Here is a 23,207-nt window from a genome sequence, read left to right as displayed (position 1 = left end):
TTTGTCAAGTCAATGTATTTATAAAGCACATTTAAAAACAACCATTGACTGAAGTGATGCACAAAAAAGTGCAGACAACAGCAAAGTGCAAAACAGTAGCAACACGCTCAGATACACCAACACACAGTCACCCACAGGCAAATCATACAGCGTTAAATACTAAGGAGTAAACATGGGTTGTAAGACAGAATTTGAATGTGTCAGAGAGATCAGAGATATATGAGGGAGTCTACCCATTCGGGGCTTTAAAGACAAACAGTAAGACCTTACAATCAACTCTAAAGCATACTGGGAGCCAGTAAAGAGAGGCCAGCACAGGGGAAATGTGGTCTGTCTTTCTAGTACCGTCAGAAGCCTTGTAGCAGCATTTTTGACAAACTGCAGGCGGAACAGATGACCTGTGTAGAAGGAGTTACAATAATTGAGGTGGGAGTTGAGACTGAGTTGATTTGTTTGTCAAATTTTGCCTAGGCTGTTGGTAATACTTTTGATTCAGGCGGGTCAAATATAATGACCTCTGACAACATTTGATATCCTCAAGACTACTACTACTACTGCTGCTACTACTACTACTACTACTGCTGCTGTTCCTTCTACTGCTGCTACTACCACTACTACTTTTACTAGTACCCTGCCTTTACATCCAATGATTCAACAAGTAGTCCTGTGTGGATATGTATAGACTAGATATGAATGAATTATTTTGTAATCAATTAATTATTAAGTATAGAAATTAATTTACATCAAACATCAAATAATTTTGTAGTAGGTAGTTGGAGATTTCCCCACTATCTTTTACAGATGAAATCCCAAATGCCACCAGAGGGGGGCAGGAGAGCAAGCGCCACCGTGTTGCCACCACCAGCTCCCAGTCAGTCCCAGTCAGTCAGCCTCAGTGTCGCCCAGCGTTCTGCTGCTGTCGGTTTGTTTTCCGGCTCGGAGTGAGGATCTTGTTTCCTTCCGTCTGCTGTTTGGATTCCTCCTGCCTCCTGCCGCTCGGCTTGTCGGATGTTTGATGATGCGTAATTTTCCGCTGACTTGGTACTGAGGCGGTGTGGGATAGTCTGCTTCTGAATCTCCAGGATCTGGAAGTGGGCGTCTGAGGATGGACTAGTGCTTCTGTATTCTCCATTCAAAATGGGACTAATCACACTTTCTCTCCTGCACTGTGTATTGGGATTCTTCCCAGGTGAGTGTTGAGGTTTATTCTCGCAGTCTGCTGTTACAACTGCTCTTAACATCTTTGGATAGACCCTGATCCACTCTTAAAAGTGACTTAGACCAGTGAATCTCAACCTTTTTCATATCAAGGACCCTAAATTAGTCCACGTTAGAGCCACGGACCCCATTTCATGAGATTTTGTCTCTCGGACCCAAATCTGAGAATATTTTTTAATGTTAGATATGATTTTGTCCAGAATTCCATGACTATCTGTATTGTAAGTAGAGAAATAACAGTGAAACTATGACCAAAACAGTCATTCTTCTACATTCTGTAATTGTGTTAACTTGTAAATGAAATAATGGTGAAGTTTAACAATTCATCAATTTGCTGACGACCCCCCTGGAATCCCCTCAAGGACCACTGGTGGTCCCCGGACCCCACGTTGAGAACCACTGACTTGGACTGTATTAGAAAGTTTAGCAGCGTTGCATCATAACCGTAATGCTGCATTTCATTTCTAGTCGGTCACTATCCATGGTTCTGATACCCATCTCTTTCTCTCTCTCTCAGTACTTGTTTGCAGGTGGACCCTGCCCTTCATATTAACCTGTTTGATGAGCTCAGCCTCGGAGAGTCCTATGCAGGAGTTTTCCAGGTTCAGGGTTTCCACAATGAGAGCAAAGCCTTTCTCTTCCAAGGTAAGACCGTTTCTTCACTGTGTCTGCTTTCAAGTGGTTTTCTCTACTTTGGGCCAAGTGACAAGAAAAGGATCTGGGGACAACAGAGTCATTGGCAAATCAATGAACATACTGGTACATCATCTGAGGTGATATACATGAGTACATTTGACTCAGGCCAACTATTCTCAGTTTTTAATTGTCGATTAAAAATCTTCAAATTAATCAGAAGCATTAGTGGAGACCGGGGTTGGTTGTCACATTGCTTATATCCTCCAAAGCAGGGGGCGCTGTTTAAAAAAATTCATAATGAAATGTTCAGCCTTGAGGACAGAGTTTGCAATATGCAATATATATATATACATATATATGTATATGTATATATATATATATATATATATATATATATATATATATATATATATATATATAGCAGATCTACAAGAAAACCCATTGGCTGGCAGTGGCAATGACAATGCAATAACAATTTTAAGAGATCAGAGAGCATTGCCATGATCCATATGCCTATTTTCATAGATGGCAAAATGCTAATGCTCTCAGTTCCCTTAAAATCAGCTCAGTCAGTTCAGCAGCAACCCGTACTCTCCATCACATTGTATATGGGACACTTTAACTCCCAGCTGAGCTGAGCAGAACTGAACTGCTGATCATGACAGAACAGTGGATACAACAATGGATAAGTAATGTAATATATATATATATATATACATGGAATATCTCATATTGTAAGGGTAGCTCAAATTCTGCAGGACATCCTAGGCTTTCAATTCATCTTGGATAGGATACTATTTAACTTTTGGTTGTGGAGATATGGAAGCCAAAGTAAAAAGTGTGACAACCAATCCCAGTCTCCCCTATATTAAAACTAGTTCCAAAGAGTGGATCAACAAATCCTCTCAAAGGCCACCCACATTCATACCCAGAATGCTCTCTGTTCTGTCATGATCAGCAGTTCAGTTCTGCTCAGCTCAGCTGGGAGTTAAAGTGTCCCATATACAATGTGATGGAGAGTACGGGTTGCTGCTGAACTGACTGAGCTGATTTTAAGGGAACTGAGAGCATTAGCATTTTGCTATCTATGAAAATAGGCATATGGACCATGGCAATGCTCTCTGATCTCTTAAAATTGTTATTGCATTGTCATTGCCACTGCCAGCCAATGGGTTTTCTTGTAGATCTGCTGAACGAACCATGTTCTACGAACCAGTAATCCCTTAATATAACCTTACATTTACATTAATTCACCCCTTAATTCATGCAAATCCCCTTAAAATGAGTTAAGGGGCTTATTAATGGAAGAGACCCCATCCAAACCTCATTAAACACCCCCTAATGTTTGATTGCTTTCTTTCGAATTTAATGTAAAATTCAGGGAGACAGGAACTTTCCCTTAATAACTCATTAAAAACCATGTAAACCATGCATAAAAGGCATGAAAATTACTTGTGTCTTTGTGAATCAATCCCTTAAAAACCCATGGTACTAACCTTACTTTTTTAAAGTTAAAGTTAAATGTTATTTTTAATGGATACGTAATGTTTATGTAATGGAGAAATTAAGGACATTTCAGGGATAAAATTAAGGCTTTTTGGTTTCGTAGTAGGATTGAAAAAATTGTCTACACCTATGTTTAGATGACCAAGGAATACAGGAGCACAACTGCCATTTTAATAGAACTAACAACATTGCTATTTTCCCATATGCCTGATTGTTATAGATAGTAAAATCAAAATGTTCTTCTCTTAAAATTGCCCAGCTTTATTTATTTCATTCTATCCCCCTTTCCCTCTTTCTATATCAACCAGATCTCTCCCTCCCTCCTCTCTGCCACTCTCCCTATTCCACCCCTGTATTTCAGTATCATTCAGATCTCTTCATTCTCTCCTCCTCTCCCTCCACCCCATTCTCTCTCTTTTTCCTCCCTAAGCTCATCCCTCTTTCTCTCCTCTCTCGGCATTGGTTCATAGCTCCACAGCTACTCTCTGGAGAGAGAGAGAGAGAGAGAGAGAGAGAGAGAGAGAGAAATCCCAAACCCATCCATCCTGCCTGACATTCCCCTCCCTCCATCCCTCCCTCTCTTTCCAGCTCTCCATTTTTCTTGGGTTCTTTCTTCTGGCCTTTCTTACTTTCCCAGTCTCTTTCTTTCTAGCTGCCGTTTCCTCTTTTTCCCAGCCTCTATTCCTTGTTTTCTCTATCTCTTTCTCATCCTCTTTCTTGCTCTCTAGCACTCTTTATCTCTCTTTCTCATCTTTCTTAATGTTGGACAGTCTTTCTTTTTTTTCTCAGCCTCCATCCTGTTTCTCTCTCTCTCTCTCTCTGTTTCTCTCACTGTCTTTCTCTCTTTCTCAGATTCTTTCTCTTTCTAGCAGAGGAGAGATCCTCTTCATCTTCTGCTCTCTCACTTGCTTTGTTTGTGTCACTCACCCACACCCACTCCTCCTTTTTCTACTTTTCCCTTCCCCCGCTTCCTCTTGGCTGTCATGGCTGAAGAATGAAATGAGTCGTTTTATCTTTCTCTCTCTCACTCTCTCTCTTACTACGGCTAAATAAACTCATAACCAGTGAAATGTTGGGCTGTAACTACAGAAAAATACTGTCTGCGTTAACCAACTAAATAACAATCCTTATTTAGAAGATAAAGACATAACCTAAGGCAAAGCGATACTAGTGAAAATGATTTTGGCTGGATTTCTCTTGTAGTTTCACAAAATATACAAAACAATCCTCAAAAACAACTATAAATAGTTAATTTAATGTTTTTTTTATACCAGCTGTGTCAAGTACACCAAGCATAAAATTAGTTTATCACGCCCTCCCAAAATAAATGCTAAATGCTTAAAATGATTTTTGAACAACAAAAAACTCTAATACTTTCATACCCTCATAGTCAGCTGGCTAATTAGGTTGTAAAGGCAGGAGGAGAAGCTGGTGGGATTTGTCTCATATTGCGTGACTCTGAATGGCCAACATTGCTTTTTTACTGTAAGTGTATACAGTATGAGTTAGATGTGTACAGAGCAGTGGTTGGGGGTATCATTATCTTTTCATTGGAAATCCACAACTGAACTGGATGTGAGTTTTGTAATTGTACTGTAGACTCAGCTTCCTAGACATTCCATTGATCTTTACACATGTTCCAGGAAACCCTGGATTACACACAGAGACACATACACGCACGCACGCACACACACAGACACACAGACACTGTTGGTGTGTGTGTTGTAAACAGGCTGGTGTAGCCTCCAGCTTGCAGCATGAACTCCAAATACACAGTGGTGTAGGGAGGAGAGAGCAGCCAGGCTTTTAGACTTGCACTCACCTTCCACTTTATTAGGTATGCCTAGCTAATACTGGGTAGTTCTTTAAGGCCTGGATTGAACAAGGTCCTGGAAACGTTCCACATGGATGTTGGTCCATGCTGCCGACTAGCGTGACTCAGATCCTGCAGATTTGTCAGCGGCACATTCATGCTGCGAACATCCTGTTCCACCTCATCCCAAAGGACTCTATTGGGTTGAGATCTGGACCGAACTAAAGTCACCGTCATGTTACTGGAACTATCTTTATCCTGCTAGAAGTTCGATCTGACAAAGGCTAGATTGGACCTGGTTAGCAACAATGTTTAGGTTTGCTGTGGCACTCAAATGACACTCCTTTGGTACTAAGAGGCCTAATGTGAGCCATGAAAACATTCCCCCACCATTGCACCACCAGCAGCCTGTACTGTCGCCACAGGCAGGATGGATCCATGGATTCATGTTGTTGACCTGCCATCAGCATGTCACAACAGACACCAGGATTCATGCTGTAACCTGTTAGCATGTCACAACAGACACCAGGATTCATGCTGTAACCTGTTAGCATGTCACAACAGACACCAGGATTCATGCTGTTAACCTGTTAGCATGTCACAACAGACAGATGCATACTGTTAACCTGCCACCAGCATGTCACAACAGAAACCACGATTCATGCTGTTAATCTGTTAGCATGTGACAACAGAAACCAGGATTAATCCTGTTAGCCTGTTAACATGTCTTCTGCTGTTGTAGCCCGTCCACTTCAAGGTTGGACCAGTTGTGGTTCTGACATGACCTTCTGCACACCACTGATACACTGAACTGCTATTTGCTGTTTGCTTGAACCAGTCTTGCAGTTCTCCTCTGACCTCTGTCATCAAGCAGGACTGTAGCTGACTGGATGTGTTGTGTTTATTGCTCCATTCTTGTGTAACCTCTAGACACTCTAGTGTAGAAAATCCCAGAAGGTCTGCTGTTTCTGAGATGCTGGAACCAGTGCGTCAATCATCAAACCATGTTCAAAGTGGCTCAAATCAGTGTCCATATAACATTTAGTGGAACAGTAACTGAACCTTTCCACCCTGTCTGAATGCTGCTCTCTCTCTCTCTCTCTCTCTCTCTCTCTCTCTCTCTCTCTCTCTTGTCAGTGCTTTTTGTTTGCCAGAGAGACAGATGGCTGTAAGGTGTGCAGCCACTACTTATACACTGTGTAGTATCACATCAGATTGTTGTCATATAACATTTGTTTTAGAGCAGTGTAGCTCAGAAAGCCTAACATATAGCATCCTTGAACATTATTTTAAAGAAAAATGAGCACAACATGTTCATAGAGTTTGATGCGTCCAACACCCCATAGTGTCAGAGTTTAGTTCATATCATGATTTGATTTTAGCAGACTTTTTTGCGAGATTTTTTTTTACACAGTGTCAAGAGATATGCAATATATAACAACAAGAGCAATACAGTATGACAGCAGCCAATATGTGAAATACATTGCAGATATACATATACGGTAAGATGTGTACAAAATGTGCTAGTATTCACATTAAAGTCATAATCTGACATTTTCATATAAAAAATGCCCATTTTGCTACCCTCTATCACAGATTGCTGTAACACAATAGTGATCGAACCTATGGCCGGTTCATGAAAGCTTTTACATTTGCTAGGTTTTTCCTAGGGAAACTCCTCTGGTGCATAGGAAGTGATGCATTTTATATTTCCAGTTCAATTGGAATAAACAGTAGAAGAACTGGGTAGTTAGCATGAGCAGCGATAGCCACCAGATTGACAGGTGATCTCTGGGAAGTGCAGTGCAAACCCACCACAGCAATGAGCGCTCAGCACCAAAGACAGGGACAAAATTAAAAAAACAAAACAAAACAAAACAGGGACTCAAGGATTACCACTTTAACATCCCATATGCAGCCACTGTATATTCCGAGATGGATTAAGGTCATAGCTTGGTAAAATAGAGGTCACCTCATTCACTTCTCATGGATCAAACAGCTGCCGTTATTCAGTATTTCAGTGTTCCCCAACCAGTGTCATGTGATGATATCATCTCAGCATTACATGAGTCGGCCTGTTTCTAAAGACACATCCGCCCACTGGTCAGATATATTTTAGCTTCCACCTACTGAGGTTTCCTCCACTGCAAATGTCAATTTCAAGGAATCTCTTCCTCCAGTGTAGCAGAACAGAAAGCTCTCTTTATTTTACCTGAATCCAGCAATCTGATTTCCTCTTGTAGCAAATTTGAAATTGTCATAGTTTTTTTGTTTTTTTCAAATAGCAAAGAATACATAAATCCATGGCATAAATCAATTGAATTTAAAGACTTATACGTTGGACTGAAGTTTTTGATTTTTTTCTTATTGATGTTATATAGTACAATGAAAATCCTTATCTGTATGTGTTGATTTTTCAAGTAAAAAAAAAAATGCTCTCCCTCACTAAAAACCTGCCTTGATACCGTAGAATAGCATATGGCAGCCTTTTGTCTTTTGGCATGCTGCTAATATGAGCTGTTGGTGGTATGTGATCCAGATTTATTTATAGTGCAAAGCAACATGAGGCAGCTAAGAGCGTCTGAACAATCACTGTGGGTCAATACTGCAGAGACAGCATGGCAAGATACCCAACACCACCTGGAAGAACAAGTAACACCCTCTGAGGATCCCTGTGTTGTGTATGTGTGGCTAAGAAAAGGAGGCTAAGAAAAGCGGGGCTTACTTTGAAAATCCTGACTTGAGTTAATAGCAAATCAATCCGGAAATCAAACTTAGACAACTTCCAGCTAATGTAATCAGGCAAATTCAACTCTGGTTTGAACGATCAAGATAATTGCGTGTTCACAACTTTAAAACACAGACCCAAGATGTCAAGCACAGATCACATCAATTCACAATGGAGAGGAAAGAGACTAGGATACTGCAGATCAGTGGTATAAACCGACAGGAGCACAGATGAAATCTTCAGGAGAGAAATGGCTTTGCGACTCTGCTGGTTAAGGTGCTCACCTTACAGTGGGGATGTTCTGGGTTCAAATCCTGTGTGCGAAGTCAAGGCATATTTTCCTACTTTTTTTTCAGTCTCTCTTCACTGCACTATGAAACCAAACCCCTTAATTTGATCCCTGAAATGTCCTTAATTTCACAATTACATAAACATGAATTATCCATTCAAAATAACATAGCTTTAAAAAAGTAAGGTTAGTATCATGGGTTTTTAAGGGATTTATGCATGGGCTGATTCAGAGAGACACGAGTAATTATTTTTCATGCCTTTTGTGCATGGTCATGTCTCCCTGAATTTTACATTGAACTAGAAAGTAAGGAGTCAACATTAAGGGGGTGTTTAAGGAGGTTTTGATGGGATCTCCTCCATTAATAACTCCCTTAATTAATTTTAAGGGGATTTTGCATGAATTAAGGGGTGAATTTATGTAAATTAATGAAAATATAAGGTTATTTTAAGGGATTACTGGTTCGTAGAGCTGTCTATTCAGCGGAAATGTGCTGCAATAATCTTCTAAAGGGCACTTTCCTCTAAAAATTACAGGTAGGCCTATAAAATGAAATGCAATATGAAATTAAACAACATTGAAGTATCAAATTGGACCCTACCCTACCTAGTTTGTTTAGTGTGTGCTGTAAAAAAAAAGAGCTCTACATCTTAAGTGGACTAGCCTAACCTTGGTGCAGCTGTAGCCTGTCAAATGTCAAATTGTGATAGATTAATAAAAAATATAACTTTTCTTTTGGATTTGACTTGTTCATAGACTCAGTTCATTATTAATAAATTAATTTTTGTACTGGTACTTTTTTTTTATTATTGTTTTTCTCTTTGGGCTCAATTTCCCGTGAGATGGTAAATGCTAGATTTTTGAGACATTTTGAATTATTTGAAAAACACATTTTTAACATCTCCTTTGTCATGGCCGGCTCAAGAACCATGACAAATAACAGGAGGTGACACCAAAAAGTTAAAGAAACAACCAATAATTTATTGGTAACAAACAACAATATCAAAAATGCTATGGGGTGTGATAGTCAGTGAGTCAGTGGTGAGGGCGTGTATGCATGAATGATAAAATAGTGAGTGAAGTGTTGTATGTCAAAAGTAGAACAAAACAGGAATGGGAGTGTGGAGAGTAAGGAGCAGAGTTTACCCTTTCTCTCATCATGGAACCAGTGGGGTGCGCTCTTATAGGACTGGGAACACCGGGCCCAGGTGTTCCCAATCCATGAACGACCCAACCACACCTACTGGGCGTCTGCAACACAAAACACAAAGACAAGCAGCCAGCCCAACAGTCAAAAGAGGCGGGGTCGTCACCCCCCCCCCATAAACACGGGGTGCCAACAGGAACCATGACAAAACAATTTAAACAAATTAACAAAACAAAAAATACAACCTGCAGGCAACCCTCTCCCTCAACACCGGGATCCTGCTTGTACACAGCATAAGGAAGAGGAGAGATTAACACAACACAGGCTGCATTACATCACAGGGGCACGTGACAGTGCGTCCGCTACCAGATTATCTGACCCCTTAATGTGGCGTATGTCCAAACAGTGAGACTGTAACATAAGAGACCACCTAATTAATCTTTGATTAGGGCATTTCAGAGAATTCAAAAATGTAAGTGGGTTATGGTCGGTAAAGACAACAACCGGCGCCCCTGAACCCACATACACATCAAAATGGCACAAAGCCCAGACTAAAGCTAAAGTCTCCTTTTCGATCACAGAGTAGTTGAGCTGATGTTTGTTAAATTTCTTGGAAAAGAAACTTACAGGCCTATCCAACCCCTGTTGGTCAGACTGCATCAATACTGCACCTGCCCCCATGTGACTGGCATCCACCTGCAGCTTGAACGGCTTCTCCACACAGGGGGCGGCCAGCACCAGAGCACTACACAGAAGGGCCTTCACGTTCTGGAAAGCCTGCTGACAAACAGGAGTCCACACATATTTAACGTTTGCCTTTAACAAATCAGTAAGGGGTGCAACAACAGAGGAAAAATTCCTACAGAAACTGCGATAGTATCCTTCCATCCCCAAGAACCGCATTAACTCCTTTTTTGTCATCGGCAAAGGAAACTGCTCTACCGCCAGCACCTTTGCTTGCACTGGCCGCACTTGGCCCTGGCCCACAACATGTCCAAGGTACGTTACTGTTGCATGGGCAAAATCACATTTCGCCAGATTAACCGTCAGTCGTGCATCAGCCAAACGTTCAAACAATAGGCGAATGCGCAAAACATGGCTGTCCCAAGTGTCACTGTAGACAATCACATCATCCAGATAGACAGCACAACCTTCCAAGTCTCCAATCACCATATTCATTAACCGTTGGAATGTAGCTGGTGCATTCCGCAAGCCAAAAGGCATCACCTTGTATGAATACAAGCCAGTTGGGGTTATGAATGCAGAAATCTCGTGCCCTTTTTTTGACAATGGTACCTGCCAATACCCTTTAAGCAGATCGAATTTACTCACGAACTTCGCAGATCCAACCGGATCGATGCAGAACCTGATCGATGCAGTCATTCATCCGCGGAAGTGGAAATGCATCCGGCTTGGTGACACTGTTAACCTTACAAAAATCAGAGCAAAATCTGGGGGTGTTATCAGACTTAGGGACTAGCAGACATGGGGAGGCCCAGCTAGAGCATGATGGTTCAGCAATATTATTTTCAAGCATATACTTGACCTCTGAGTCTAAATACCTGCTCTTATCGGCAGACACACGGTAAAAACGCTGTTTGATCAGTTTTGCATCCCCCACCTCTATATCATGCTCTATAAGGTGGGTTTGGGAAGGTGTGTCACCAAACAGACTTGGAAAACTGCTCCACACGCTTGGACTCTTGCAAATGGCCTAACAAATTATCCAAGTTGTTGAGAGCTTCAGTGTTTTTTAGCCGACCACACAATGCTCGATCAAAACTGAGAGACTCTTCCACCTCTGTCACTGCCACTGACGGAAAAGGGGAACCCACCACAGTGTTTGCAAGAGCGGCAGGCTGGACAAACTCTGAACTATGTACCTTTACCACACTCTGCTCAACTGCACGAGAGTAGTACGGCTTCAACAGATTGACATGACAAAGCTGTGATTTCTTCCTCCGCTCTGGAGTAGAAATCAAGTAGTTCTCCTCTGAGGTCTGCTTTACCACTGTGTGAGGACCTGTGAACCTGGCCTGAAAGGGTGACCCAACAATTGACAAAAGAGCCAGCACTTGATCGCCAGGACTGAATTGGCGCCGCTCAGCCCGTCGATCATAGACACGCTTCATTTTCTCTTGTGCTGTAGCCAATTTCTCCCTTGCCAATTCCCCTGCAACATATAACCTATGCCTGAACCCATTTACATAGTCAATCAGGTTTTTTGGAGGTTCACTGCTCTTAAAATTATCCCTCAACACTGCCAGAGGACCACGTACAGAATGTGCAAACACCAAGTCATTGGGACTAAACCAGGTGCTCTCCTGGGTTACCTCCCTGGCTGCCAACATTAACCATGGCAATCCTTCCTCCCAATCTCTGCCCAACTCTGTGCAAAATGCACGCAGCAGTGACTCTGTGCATGATAGGCTGACGACTGAGAGTGCTTCACCCGAAGTTGTTTTCACACCTGCACAAACATATGGGAGGAGAAGTTAGAACCTTGATCACTTTGAACAACCCTGGGGATGCCAAAGATGGAAATAAATTGTGGGAGTGCTTTCACCACAGACCTGGCCGTTATTGACCGCAGGGGGTACGCCGCTGGATATCTGGTGGCCTGACACATCACGGTCAAAAGATACTTTGCTCCTGACCTAGAAGGAGGCAGAGGTCCAACACAGTCAATGATTATGTGTTCAAACGGCTCACCAATGGCAGGTATTGGATGCAATGGGGCAGGCTTAATAACCTGGTTTGGCTTGCCAGTTATTTGACGTGTGGCAAGTTCTGATATACTCGGACACCTCCTTTTTTAGCCGAGGCCAAAAGAAATACCGTAAAATACGGTCATACGTCTTCCTGACCCCCAGGAATTTTACAAATCTTTTATTGAGTCTATTTTAACCTTTTGTTTAATTTCTTGGTATGGGAACCTTACAGTGCAAAACAAAAATCGTTTGTTCAATATTGTTAAAGTAGCCAGCAAAATAATTGGCACGCAGCAGCTTTCTTTAACAGATATCTATGACAGACAAGTTTTGCGGAAGGCACGGTCGATCTTGGCCAGCTCTGACCACCCACTCTTGGAGGAATTCGTTCTTCTCCCCTCTGGGCGGAGATACAGGTCCCCCAGGGTAAAAAGGAATAGGTTTAAATTTTCCTTTGTTCCAAGTGCAATAAATGCGCTTAATTTGCACTAAACCTTGACTGCACTGCTCAGCAGCACTTTATTATAGCTACCATTCTAATGGTTTGATACTTTTAACGGACCGATACATTTTTTTTGGTTGTTTGCTGTAACTGTTGTGATTAATGTACCATGTCCTCTTGTATGTTGTGTTTGTGTTTTTGCCCTCTACTGCAAATCAAATTTCCCCTCAAGGGACAATAAAGATCTGAACTGAACTGAACTGATGCATAACTCAAACTATCTGTCACAGACAAAGCTGAATATGCCTCCTGCGCCTTCCCGCTCAGTACACACTGCAACATGATTGTGCGATCAGCATCAGGCCAGCCCCTAGCGTCAGCCACTCTTTCAAACAGAGAAAAAAAGTTTCAGGGTCCCTCTCACTCAACCTCGACTACCAGACTTAGACGAGCCCCCAATTTGTCATGGCCGGCTCAAGAACCATGACAAATAACAGGAGGTGACACCAAAAAGTTAAAGAAACAACCAATAATTTATTGGTAACAAACAACAATATCAAAAATGTTATGGGGTGTGATAGTCAGTGAGTCAATGGTGAGGGCGTGTATGCATGAATGATAAAATAGTGAAGTGTTGTATGTCAAAAGTAGAACAAAACAGGAATGGGGAGCGTGGAGAGTAAGGAGCAGACTTTCCCCTTTCTCTCCCATCATGGAACCAGTGGGGTGCGCTCTTATAGGACTGGGAACACCGGGCCAAGGTGTTCCCAATCCATGAACGACCCAACCACACCTACTGGGCGTCTGCAACACAAAACACAAAGACAAGCAGCCAGCCCAACAGTCAAAAGAGGCGGGGTCGTCACACCTCCTACACTGTTTGACCGATTACCACCAAAATCGGTCAATAGCATCTATGGTCCTACGCTATTTACATTTTGTTCATAGATTGTTGATATCTGCTGTAGTTTTCAAGATATTACCTCTTAAAGTTGTGAAGGAGGCGTGGCCTATAAGCTAAATTGTTATAGATGGTCCAATCATCATGAAACTTGGACAACATGTTCACATGTAATAAATGAACATGTGCAAAGCCATTCAAATATTGACCAATAGGGGGCGCCACAAAGGCCAGACAACTGTATCCCCTAATCCAATTGGAGAAATTGCACGAAATTCAGTACACATGCTCTAGGACCATGTCCTAGTCAAAATCTGAAGTTTGGTCGTCATTAATGAAAGTGGGTGTGGCCTATGATATTTTGGTTATAACTCAAACAAAATTTCACCAATTGCTATGAATCTTGATAATCATATTCCAACCTTTATGTGGAGTATGCACACCAATTTCCATACAGATCCGACCAGATTTTGCCCAACAGCAGCATTTTGAGTGTACAGCTAAACATAGTAAAGCCAATACAAAGTTGATGGATATTGACACATTTCAACTTGCTATTACATTGTTCAGTATCAGAAGTTAATAGCCTTGGGCCTGATAGCTCAACAGCCTAATACGAGAAAACTGACAGTAATCTTAATGCAAACTTCCACGTTTCAGCTCTGGCTGCTGTACTGGCATTAACCCAGCCATCGCCGCTAGTGGCTATATTTAATTAGTTACATTTATTATTGAGTATTAAAAAAATAGTTAAGGTACATATCCTTTATTATTGGGGAGACAATCCCTAGAGGATTATATCCATTGATTTTGGAGTGTTTAGGAGTAATAATAATATTATTAACTTTAGATTAGCCCAGAAGGAAAAATTTTGTTATTTGGCGAAATAAAAATAGTTGGGACATACAACCAATATAATTGGGAAGATTAACTCTCGAGTCTTGTTGTGTGATTATTGAATGACTATTCATTACATTTGACTTAATGGGGTCTTCGAGGATTGGGGAATTTCGGGGATATACCCTTGCTGTCGGCCCCCGACAGCATCCTAGTTAACACTAGGAGGTTGATGTGATGTTTTTTTAGTTGGCAGTTTGTATTTACAGAACATCCAATGAACGCAGCATCAACGGTCTACTTGCCAATGAGCTCATACTAGTTAAAATAACATATCTAATAGCGCAATATACGCAAGTTTCAGGAAATGGATAATCGGACTTTGGAAGTATAGGCATGTCCCATTGCAATGTGAGTGTTATTGTGTTGAAAGGACGTGTTTTAGTTGCTTTTTTACCATTACCATTGGCCCTTTGTGTGTGTATTTGACAGCAGCACTCCGAGCAACCTGGATGTAAGAACGCTCTATAATGTAATAAGTGAGTCAATTTCAACACAATCAATCGTCATGATAGCAAAAACTAGGAAAATAAGGCCTAGGTTGAAAATAATCAGCCTTATCTTTGAAGAATTCCAGGTTAAACTGGACTAGGCTGCTGAAAGTGAACAAGTATTTGAGAATCGTTTTGATAGTTTGGCATGCTATTTTAGAAAATATGTTTACAGGCCAGCCCTAATAGTTGCTTCTTTTTCTGCACAGATTGGATGAGAGAAGGAGGCAATGATTTTATGGAGAGGATAAAAACATGAATGTAGCCTTAAATGCTCACTGCTGACCAATGTAAGTTCTTGAAGAGAGGCATATGTGCCATATTGCATAATGGAAATACTGCAGTATAAATGCCCTTCAGAATGGTTATATGGTTATAGCTTCTCAGGTGATCAGCGTTAGCAATGCATGAAAAGGGCACCTAGGACAAAGGGGCATGGACATTTGTTTGGTCCCTGTAGTTGGGATCACTCCTCGTCCTCCCATCTGACTAACCCTCTCATGACCCTCCCTCTCCTTTTTTATGTGAGAACTGGTCTTAATCGTCATGTCAATCGTCATATTCTCAATCGTTCTCAACACCCCCTCTCACTCCCCATGTACATGTACATGTGCTGTGGTACATGTGCATTTCTGAATGTTTGACAGTTGGCATGTAGCATGTGACAGCAACATTCACCAGCCTAAAAATGAACTCTTTGATGTGACGGCCTCTGAGAGAAGTCATCACTTATTGATGCTTCTGTTACAGGAGCTCAGACGTCAGTGGTGGCAAAGGGAGAGGGATGGATGGAGAGGTAAGGTACTAAAACAAAAGGCAGCCAAGAGATGAGAGATGCTCCTGTTGCTCTTCACACTCCTCTACCACCCCATCCATTTATTTCTCCCTCTCTCAGGTTTCTGACCACAAGGAGGTAACCTGCTCTCATGGGCATCAATTGGGTTTGGCAAGGTGTGGCCCTCGCCATACCTTACCATATCTAAAACATAAACAAGTCGGAGTCGCATTCAGGACCAATGTTCCCTCTAAACTGATTGGTTGGCGACCTACGATTTAAAATTTATCACATGGACCAATTCATATCTTGTCAGTCCCTAGGTCTAATCATTTATCACATTTACCAAATAATAATAATATCTTGTAGTCCCTATGTCTAATAATATATCACACTGACCAAATTACCAAATTGTCATCAGGCATTGCTCCACTTGTCCCCAGAGGTTTTGGTGGTAAATGATATCAGATTCAGGAACTTTGCCATACCTTACTGTGTACTAAATTGAGACCCTGCCTGCTGTCTGCCTGGCCACAAATAGACTCAGACTATATACAGTCCACAGTGTTAAGGCAGATGGAGTGGTATAGTGGTTAGAGAGTCTACCTTGAGTCTACCTACAGAAATCCATAGTTTGAGTTCCCTATGAGACGAGGGTCCATCACTAATGAAACTTCTCCAGTTTCTAAAGTCTGACCATACACTTTGACCCCTCTGCTGAATTGCATACATACTGTATGTGTCAGTGGTCAATACAATGAATGGAGTAATTTCCAGAAAAAAAATGCTTTTTAACCTTTATTTATCTAGGGAAAGTTGACAAAGCTCTATGCTCTTTTCTTCTACTGCCCAGTACACCCACAGTCTTCTACTGGAGGCCCAACAAATGGGCCTCCATCCTGCAGGACACTCTTTCCGCAGTGTGTATGTGGCCAGTGTCTAACTGAGCTCTTGGTGTGTTTCTCTGCAGACTCGTGGAGGAACGTGCGCGCTCGCAGAGAGGTGGCTCAGCGGATCACAGACAAGCTGAGGCAAAGGTCAGAGTTCACAGTGCTGGTAACCCTCAAACAAGAATGCCTCAACTCCGGAGTGCTGCTGTCCATCCACTATGCTGAGCAAAGGTAAGAACTGTGTGTGTTTGTGTGTGTGTGTGTGTGTGTGTGTGTGTGTGTGTAGGTGTGCGTGTGTGTGTGTAAATGCAATTGTAATTCATTTTGTTGAAGACAAAGACTCATTTGTAGATTGTAACATCATTGTTGTGACTGCTAACAGCATGCTTGCCATTGTTCTTCATTTTCTTGATCAAACAAATTTGTCTTTTGCCTTTGAACAAAATAATCCTGAAGGAATCTTGTTGCTAAAACACTATCCATCACTCCTTAGTGTCCTACATTTCCTCTATCACTTGTTCCTCCTGTTGTTGCTTCCATCCCTCCATCCATCTTTCACTCTAGCCTCCATCCTATCCCTCTTTCCACTGATTTTTAATACATCTCAACCCATCCCTCTGGCTCTCCTGTCTCACTCAAAGTCTCTCCCTCCCTCCATCTTTCCTTCCTTTCCTCCATCCGTCCTTCCTTTCCTCCCTCTTTTCCATTTGCCAGGAAGATAAGTTGACTGGGAAAGCCGATGGTGGCTGGGATGTCAGTGACACACTGACTCTGACAACTCGTATTCTACTTGCACATGTGTTTCCTTATCTACACTCATGCATTATGTTCCAGACAGAAGGAACTATATGAAACATGTGAATGTTTAGATTACCGAATGAAACATGGATGGATGTATGAATGAATGAATGAATGAATGAATGAATGAATGAATGTAGACAAACTGCCAAGCAAATTAATTAATGAACGAAAATAATGACAATGAAAATGGATGAGAATAATTACAAATGAATGAATAGTGGGTGTATGAATGACAGGCAAATGAACCAATGAATAAAACCAATGAAATGAAAGTACAGCTGAGCAAAACCACCAAAAAAAATTAACAGACGGAGGCCTCCTGGTATATCAGTGGGTTGAGGATAGATCCAAGTGAAGCTTTTTGCTCTTCTGCCCTTGAGCACATGTCATTTTATTAGTCAGATGCAGAATAAAAATGGTAACTTTGCATTTTAACATTTTGGTTTGAGTTCCCTGTTCCATTTGTCAGTCCTTGTCCTTGCATCTAGTCTTTATTGGAGTTTTGGACCTACATTCTCCTGGTGGCTAAGGTTCATACCATGTACCTGCAATATCCTGGGTTCAAATGCAGCCTGGAACCGTTGTCGCATGTCATCGCCCATCCTTCCTGTCTCTATCCACTGTTAATTATCAAATAAAGTAAAATGTACAAAAATATTCTTTACAACTAAATGAATGCATTCATGAAAAAAAAAATAAAGTATTGAAAACAATTTGTATTTCTGCAGGTATTTGGAGCTGGAGAGCAGTGGGCAGTGCAGTGAGCTTCGTCTCCACTACCGTAGTGCTGACCGTCAGTCTCGTACCGAGGTTTTCCCCTACAGCCTGGCAGACCAGCGCTGGCATCAGCTCTCCGTTGCCATACACACCGACCGTGTGGTGCTGCATGTCGACTGCAACAGGTCAGCTCAGCTATCCTGCATCAGTACCGCATGATTTTCCAAACGATTCCTCTTGGGCATGGACAGCATCCATCTTAGTATTTCAAACATGCATCTCTTTTATCGGTGCCGTTTTAACTCGGCGCAGCAAGACCATGTCGTTGCTGTTCTCCAACCTTTTTCAGTAGTAGTTTTAACAGCAAGCTTTTAAACAGTTGGACCATGATGGCTGTATTTTTACCTGCTGCACCTTTTGTCAAGGAGTCAGGTGTAACACTCCCTTAAAAATGACCCCCTTAATGGCATGTCACAATAAACAGGTATACAGCAACCTTGAATGAAAACACTGCTTACCTCTTATGCTGACCTTACACTAGACGATATTTGAAGCGATTTCACAGTTTTCGACAAATTTCGGAGTTGGAATAAAGTCGGAATAAAATCACGACAGTTGCTGCGCTCTCCGGTCACCACAATCGTTAGGTGGAAAACTCAGTCGGAGCCGTCTTAATGCAGTCTTTTTCTTGTCTTGACCGTTACAACAAAATTCTTTTAAAAGTCTTTAGTCTCAGCTCAAAAGGTGTGTGATGGTCAACAACGCAGTTTCTAATGCTACACTGTCAAAAGCCAATAGGTGCGCTGTCTTTGGCTGACATCCGCACCTGTGGTGACAGGTGACAAGGCTCTACAGACAGAGTAGTAAACATGGCAATGCTGGCGGGGAAGTGCAAGTCCTGGTTCCATTGGACTGTCGAACTGGAGGAGACGCTGGTGGAGCTGTGGAGAGAACAAGAGTTTATCTCTCTGTATCTCTCTCTACGTGTTGTGCACATGTGATTTGTTGTACGTACAGTATGTGTGTGTGTAGATGGTGGAGGAGGGGGATGTTGTAGCTTCATTCACACTCAAACGTCATAGTCCATTACCAGTGTTTTGGCCTGTATAATCCTTCACATGCACGGAAAACCTGTGTGATGCAAGCAAGGAACTACTATCAAATCTCAGAAAAATCCTGAACAAAATCTTAAAACTCATGACTTGAGACAAATTGTTGTTAAATGTGAGAGTGTGTCAGACTAAATGTCTTCTACTGTATGGTAGGCATTAGTCATATGAATGTAACAGTGCATCAGCCAATCTGAACAATTATAGCTCTACAGCATAAGCAATAGCCATATCACCATGATTTACTGATTCTACTGAACATCCCCATGGCATTTTAGAGAAGTCATTTAAGTTAGCTTATATTAGTCTACACTAGTGCCTTTTTATTCTTGTATTCTCTTATATTGTCAATATATAGGCTAATATCAATAAAGGATCCCACTACCTGGATGGTTGAAAAATTTTCTAATGTACTCCATTTTAAATAGTTCCATTTGTCAAACAAATAACTAACCTGCATATATCTAAAGTACTTTGTGTCAAAGATAACATAACTTAAAAATGTAAACAGCGCTACACTGTTCTGTTTGTTGCTTGCTTTTGTCTACAAGGTGAAGAATAGAAATGAGACTCCTTTTACAGAGAAATCAGCTGTTCTGCCCCTCTGCCCTGCTGCATCTCTCTGTGCTGTCAGTCTCACCTGTATCTTTACATCGTTACATTACAGCCTTTGACATTATTATCTGCTCTGTTTTACTGCTCAGCTCCTCTGGTCCAGACTGTCCTGCTCCTCCTCAGGACCAGTCCTTTTCCTTCTTTGAAAATATTTTTCAATATTAATCTGGATTGAGGGAGCAAACATTCAGAGTCAGAGTTAAAAAGTTAATATTAACGTTATCAGTCCACTCAGTGGATACTGACTAGCAGCTAGGCTATACAGCGTGCTAATCGGAAACTCAGCTGTATTCCGAGTAACATTAACTGTTAGTTCTTCTTTTCAGGAATTCAGTCGGCCGTCTTCTTGGCATGGAAAAAAAATATCCCTCACGCGTGTGCAGTGGGAGGCGAACAGACAGGTCCGGTGAGAGAGCGAGTGAGCGAGAGAGAGAGAGAGACCGAGCAACAGAGAGAGAGGGGGAGCAACAGAGAGAGCAAGCGAGAGAGAGAGCGAGAGACAGAGAGATCGCGTGGAGCAATTAGGGGCTGAGCGAATCAATGCGCTACACGCAGTTTTACGATTATATAGTTTCATATAAGGTTTTCTGTGTGTGGGAAACCCTGGAGGGGTAGAGCGAGGGGAGATTGTCCACTAGTTAATCGATCGCGGATGGCGTCGTTCTCTCGGACGGATAAAAAAATGAAAATAAAAAATGCTAAAATGGGTCGCCAAATATACTTTGGCGGCCGTTAATATACCTGTAAAGTCTATGTGTGAGAAACACTGTTATATTCTTTTCCCTTCTTTCTGTTCTTATTTTTTTCATTCGCACAGTATGTTACATGGCATATCTCCTCTCAGCGAAGCAAGTAAATACAGTATTAATTAAAAATTAAAAACAGTTGCAGTAATTTATTTATTTATTTATTTTTTAACAGTTACATTCAAACTCAGATTTAAAATCAGATGTTTAAATTGATTTAGTGTTGGGAAGGTACTGAATTTCAAAGTCCTTTGCAGCTCATTCCAGGCTTTTGGGGCACAATAACTAGCAGTCTTTCCCAGATTTGAATTAGTCCGTGGAATTTGGAGTAAAAGCCAGTCCTTGGAGCTACATTCCTGCGTAATAGTGATGCAATATGTGTTGGTAGTTTACTGATGAGTGCTTTGTAGATGAAGATAAACCAGTGTTGATCACGTCTTTGAGAGAGTGAGGGCCAGCCAACTCTTTTTTACAATAAGCAGTGGTGTGGGCGATAATTATCACCAGTAATGAAGCGAAGAGCAGAGTGGTATATTGCTAATCTATTTATCTAAGGGCTTAAGGGTGGTAGCAGCAGCATGTCTGTATATTACATCGCCATAGTCAAGGACAGAAAGAAAAGTTGCCTCAAGTATTTTTTTCTACACAAAACAGGGAAGCAGGATTTGTTTCTATACAGATAGGCAAGTTTCATGTGCAATTTATTTTACAACGTTATCAACATGAACCTCAAATGTGAGTTTTTTTATTACACTATTTATAGTGTGGAACCATCTCTAATGAAGTGCCATTTAGGGTATTAATCTGGAGTTTGATGTGGTCATTTGTAAGTGTTTTGGAGAACAGCATGTATTTGGTCTTACCAGCATTTAATGCAAGTTTAAGGTCAGTGAGTGTGTCTTGCAGAATATTGAATGAAGTTTGCAGATTATTAACAGCTAACTGCATAGAATCAGTGGAACACTATAGTATGATGTCATCTCTATCTAGTTTAAAGTTGACACAGTATTATTAATATAAATAGTGAACAGGACAGGACCTAAAATTGAACATTTGCGGACACCTTTTGTCACACATAGAAACTCTGATTGAATGTCACCTACTTTTATACACTGATATCGATCAATAACTTAATTATGAAACCAGTTACATGCAAGAGAGTCAACGGCAATAATTGAAAGTCTGTGTAAAAGCAGGGAATGATCGACTGTATCAAATGCTTTTGAAAGATCAACAAACAGAGCAGCACAATGTTGATTTTTGTCCAGAGCAGACACAATATCATTTAAGACTAAGGTAGTGGCTGTGGTGGTGCTATGATTTGACCTCAAGCCAGATTGATGAGAGCTCAACAGAGAACACCTCGAGAGAAATGTCTTGAGTTGATAATTTACTAGAGACTCCAGGATTTTGGCCAGACAGGATAATTTGGAGATAGGCCGATAGCTACTGATATAATTTTTATCTCCGCCTTTATGCAGCGTGAGGGCATATCCTTAGGGATCAAGCCCAATATGATGGATAGGTTAAAAAGATGTGTTATCTGATTTGAGATTAATGGAGCAGAAATTTTTTTAGAAAGAAGGGGTCTAAACTATCTTCACCAGTTGATGTCTTGTTGGAGTCAATGGCTAAAAGTGCATCTGTTACTACTTTTGTGGAAAGGTTGAAGGGAGAATTTAGGAGACTCAGACTCAGAGTCCATAATATTAGCATATGATGGCCTGAAGTTTGCTGCTAAATTGCCAGGATCCTTGGTTCCAGAATCAAATAGATGGCCTGCTGCCACAAATTGTTTATTAAAAGCTGTGCATATATCTTTGTGACCAGTTAAAAGATAGTGACCATCATTTATATGAGAAGGTAGAGAAGGCAGAGAAATTTCCTATTCCTAGTAGAGTGTACTACTTTCCAAAATTTCTCTGGGTTAGCACAGGAGCTAGAAACTGCATTTATATAATATAATGATTTGACTTTCCTAACTGAGGAAGTGTATTTATTTCTCAGCTGTCTAAAAGCAATTCAATCAGATGGATCACCTGAGCATCTGGCTATGGCCCATGCTTTATTCCTTGCATTTGAAGGTAGCATCTGCTTGATACTGTTGTGACGGTTGGCGCAGTCCAGAACAAGTGCAGGAAATCTAGGAGATAATGAGAGAAATATTGGGCTTTTGGACCCACAGTACAATTGTTTGGCTTCAGAACACTTTGATTATGCTGCACGAGCTGTTTGGAGTAATTTTGCAGTCATTTGTTTTTGCAGTTTTTGGAACTCTAAAGAAACGACCTCCAGTAACTTCTGCTGTTTTGAAGAAGGCTGCCACGGAACTGTGCTAGCAAACCCGCTGTATGTTATGGATATACAATCTTCACAGTGTTTCAACTGACATGATGGTGCGTAGTCAAATTATGTCATTGTTTGCGATTGACAGCACACCAAAAGGGTCAAAAAGGTTGTTGTGCAGCTGTGAGGAGAGGAGTGTTGTTATTTGCCAAAGTCCATGAGAGTTTCAAATAGTTGTATTGTCTGATTGATGAAACGGAATGCCTCTATCCGAGTCTGAGACTTGACTGGACCATGAGAGTGGTGGCTCTGAGTACAGGGTGACCCAGTAACAGCACTCTCGGAGGCGTTGGTGAGTAGTTTGAGATCTTGTTAAAGGACGCACTGGAGTTGGGGAAGAGTGACGACTACAAAGAGTTTTCTACTGGGAGGTCTTCCACAATTATACCCATGTCTAAAGGAGTAACTCCGGGATGTAGAGGATTCATC

At 41.4% G+C, this 23,207-nt stretch overlaps 1 protein-coding gene across 1 annotated transcript in view; it reads left to right on the top strand.

The window, feature by feature from the left end:
• The window catches only part of LOC139913763 (protein kinase C-binding protein NELL2-like), a 155,018-nt gene that overhangs the window by 6,108 nt on the left and 125,703 nt on the right, over positions 1 to 23,207 (top strand). Inside the window, exons 2-4 of the mRNA XM_078282228.1 lie at positions 1,736 to 1,863; positions 16,525 to 16,675; positions 17,974 to 18,147. Coding sequence (XP_078138354.1) covers positions 1,736 to 1,863; positions 16,525 to 16,675; positions 17,974 to 18,147 — 453 coding nt within the window. The remainder of the gene's footprint in view (positions 1 to 1,735; positions 1,864 to 16,524; positions 16,676 to 17,973; positions 18,148 to 23,207) is intronic.

The sequence above is a fragment of the Centroberyx gerrardi genome, chromosome 24 (assembly GCF_048128805.1).
Source record: "Centroberyx gerrardi isolate f3 chromosome 24, fCenGer3.hap1.cur.20231027, whole genome shotgun sequence".
NCBI lineage: Eukaryota > Metazoa > Chordata > Actinopteri > Beryciformes > Berycidae > Centroberyx > Centroberyx gerrardi.
Note: the sequence above shows the minus strand (reverse complement) of the source record. Positions and strands in the feature narration are given on the sequence as shown.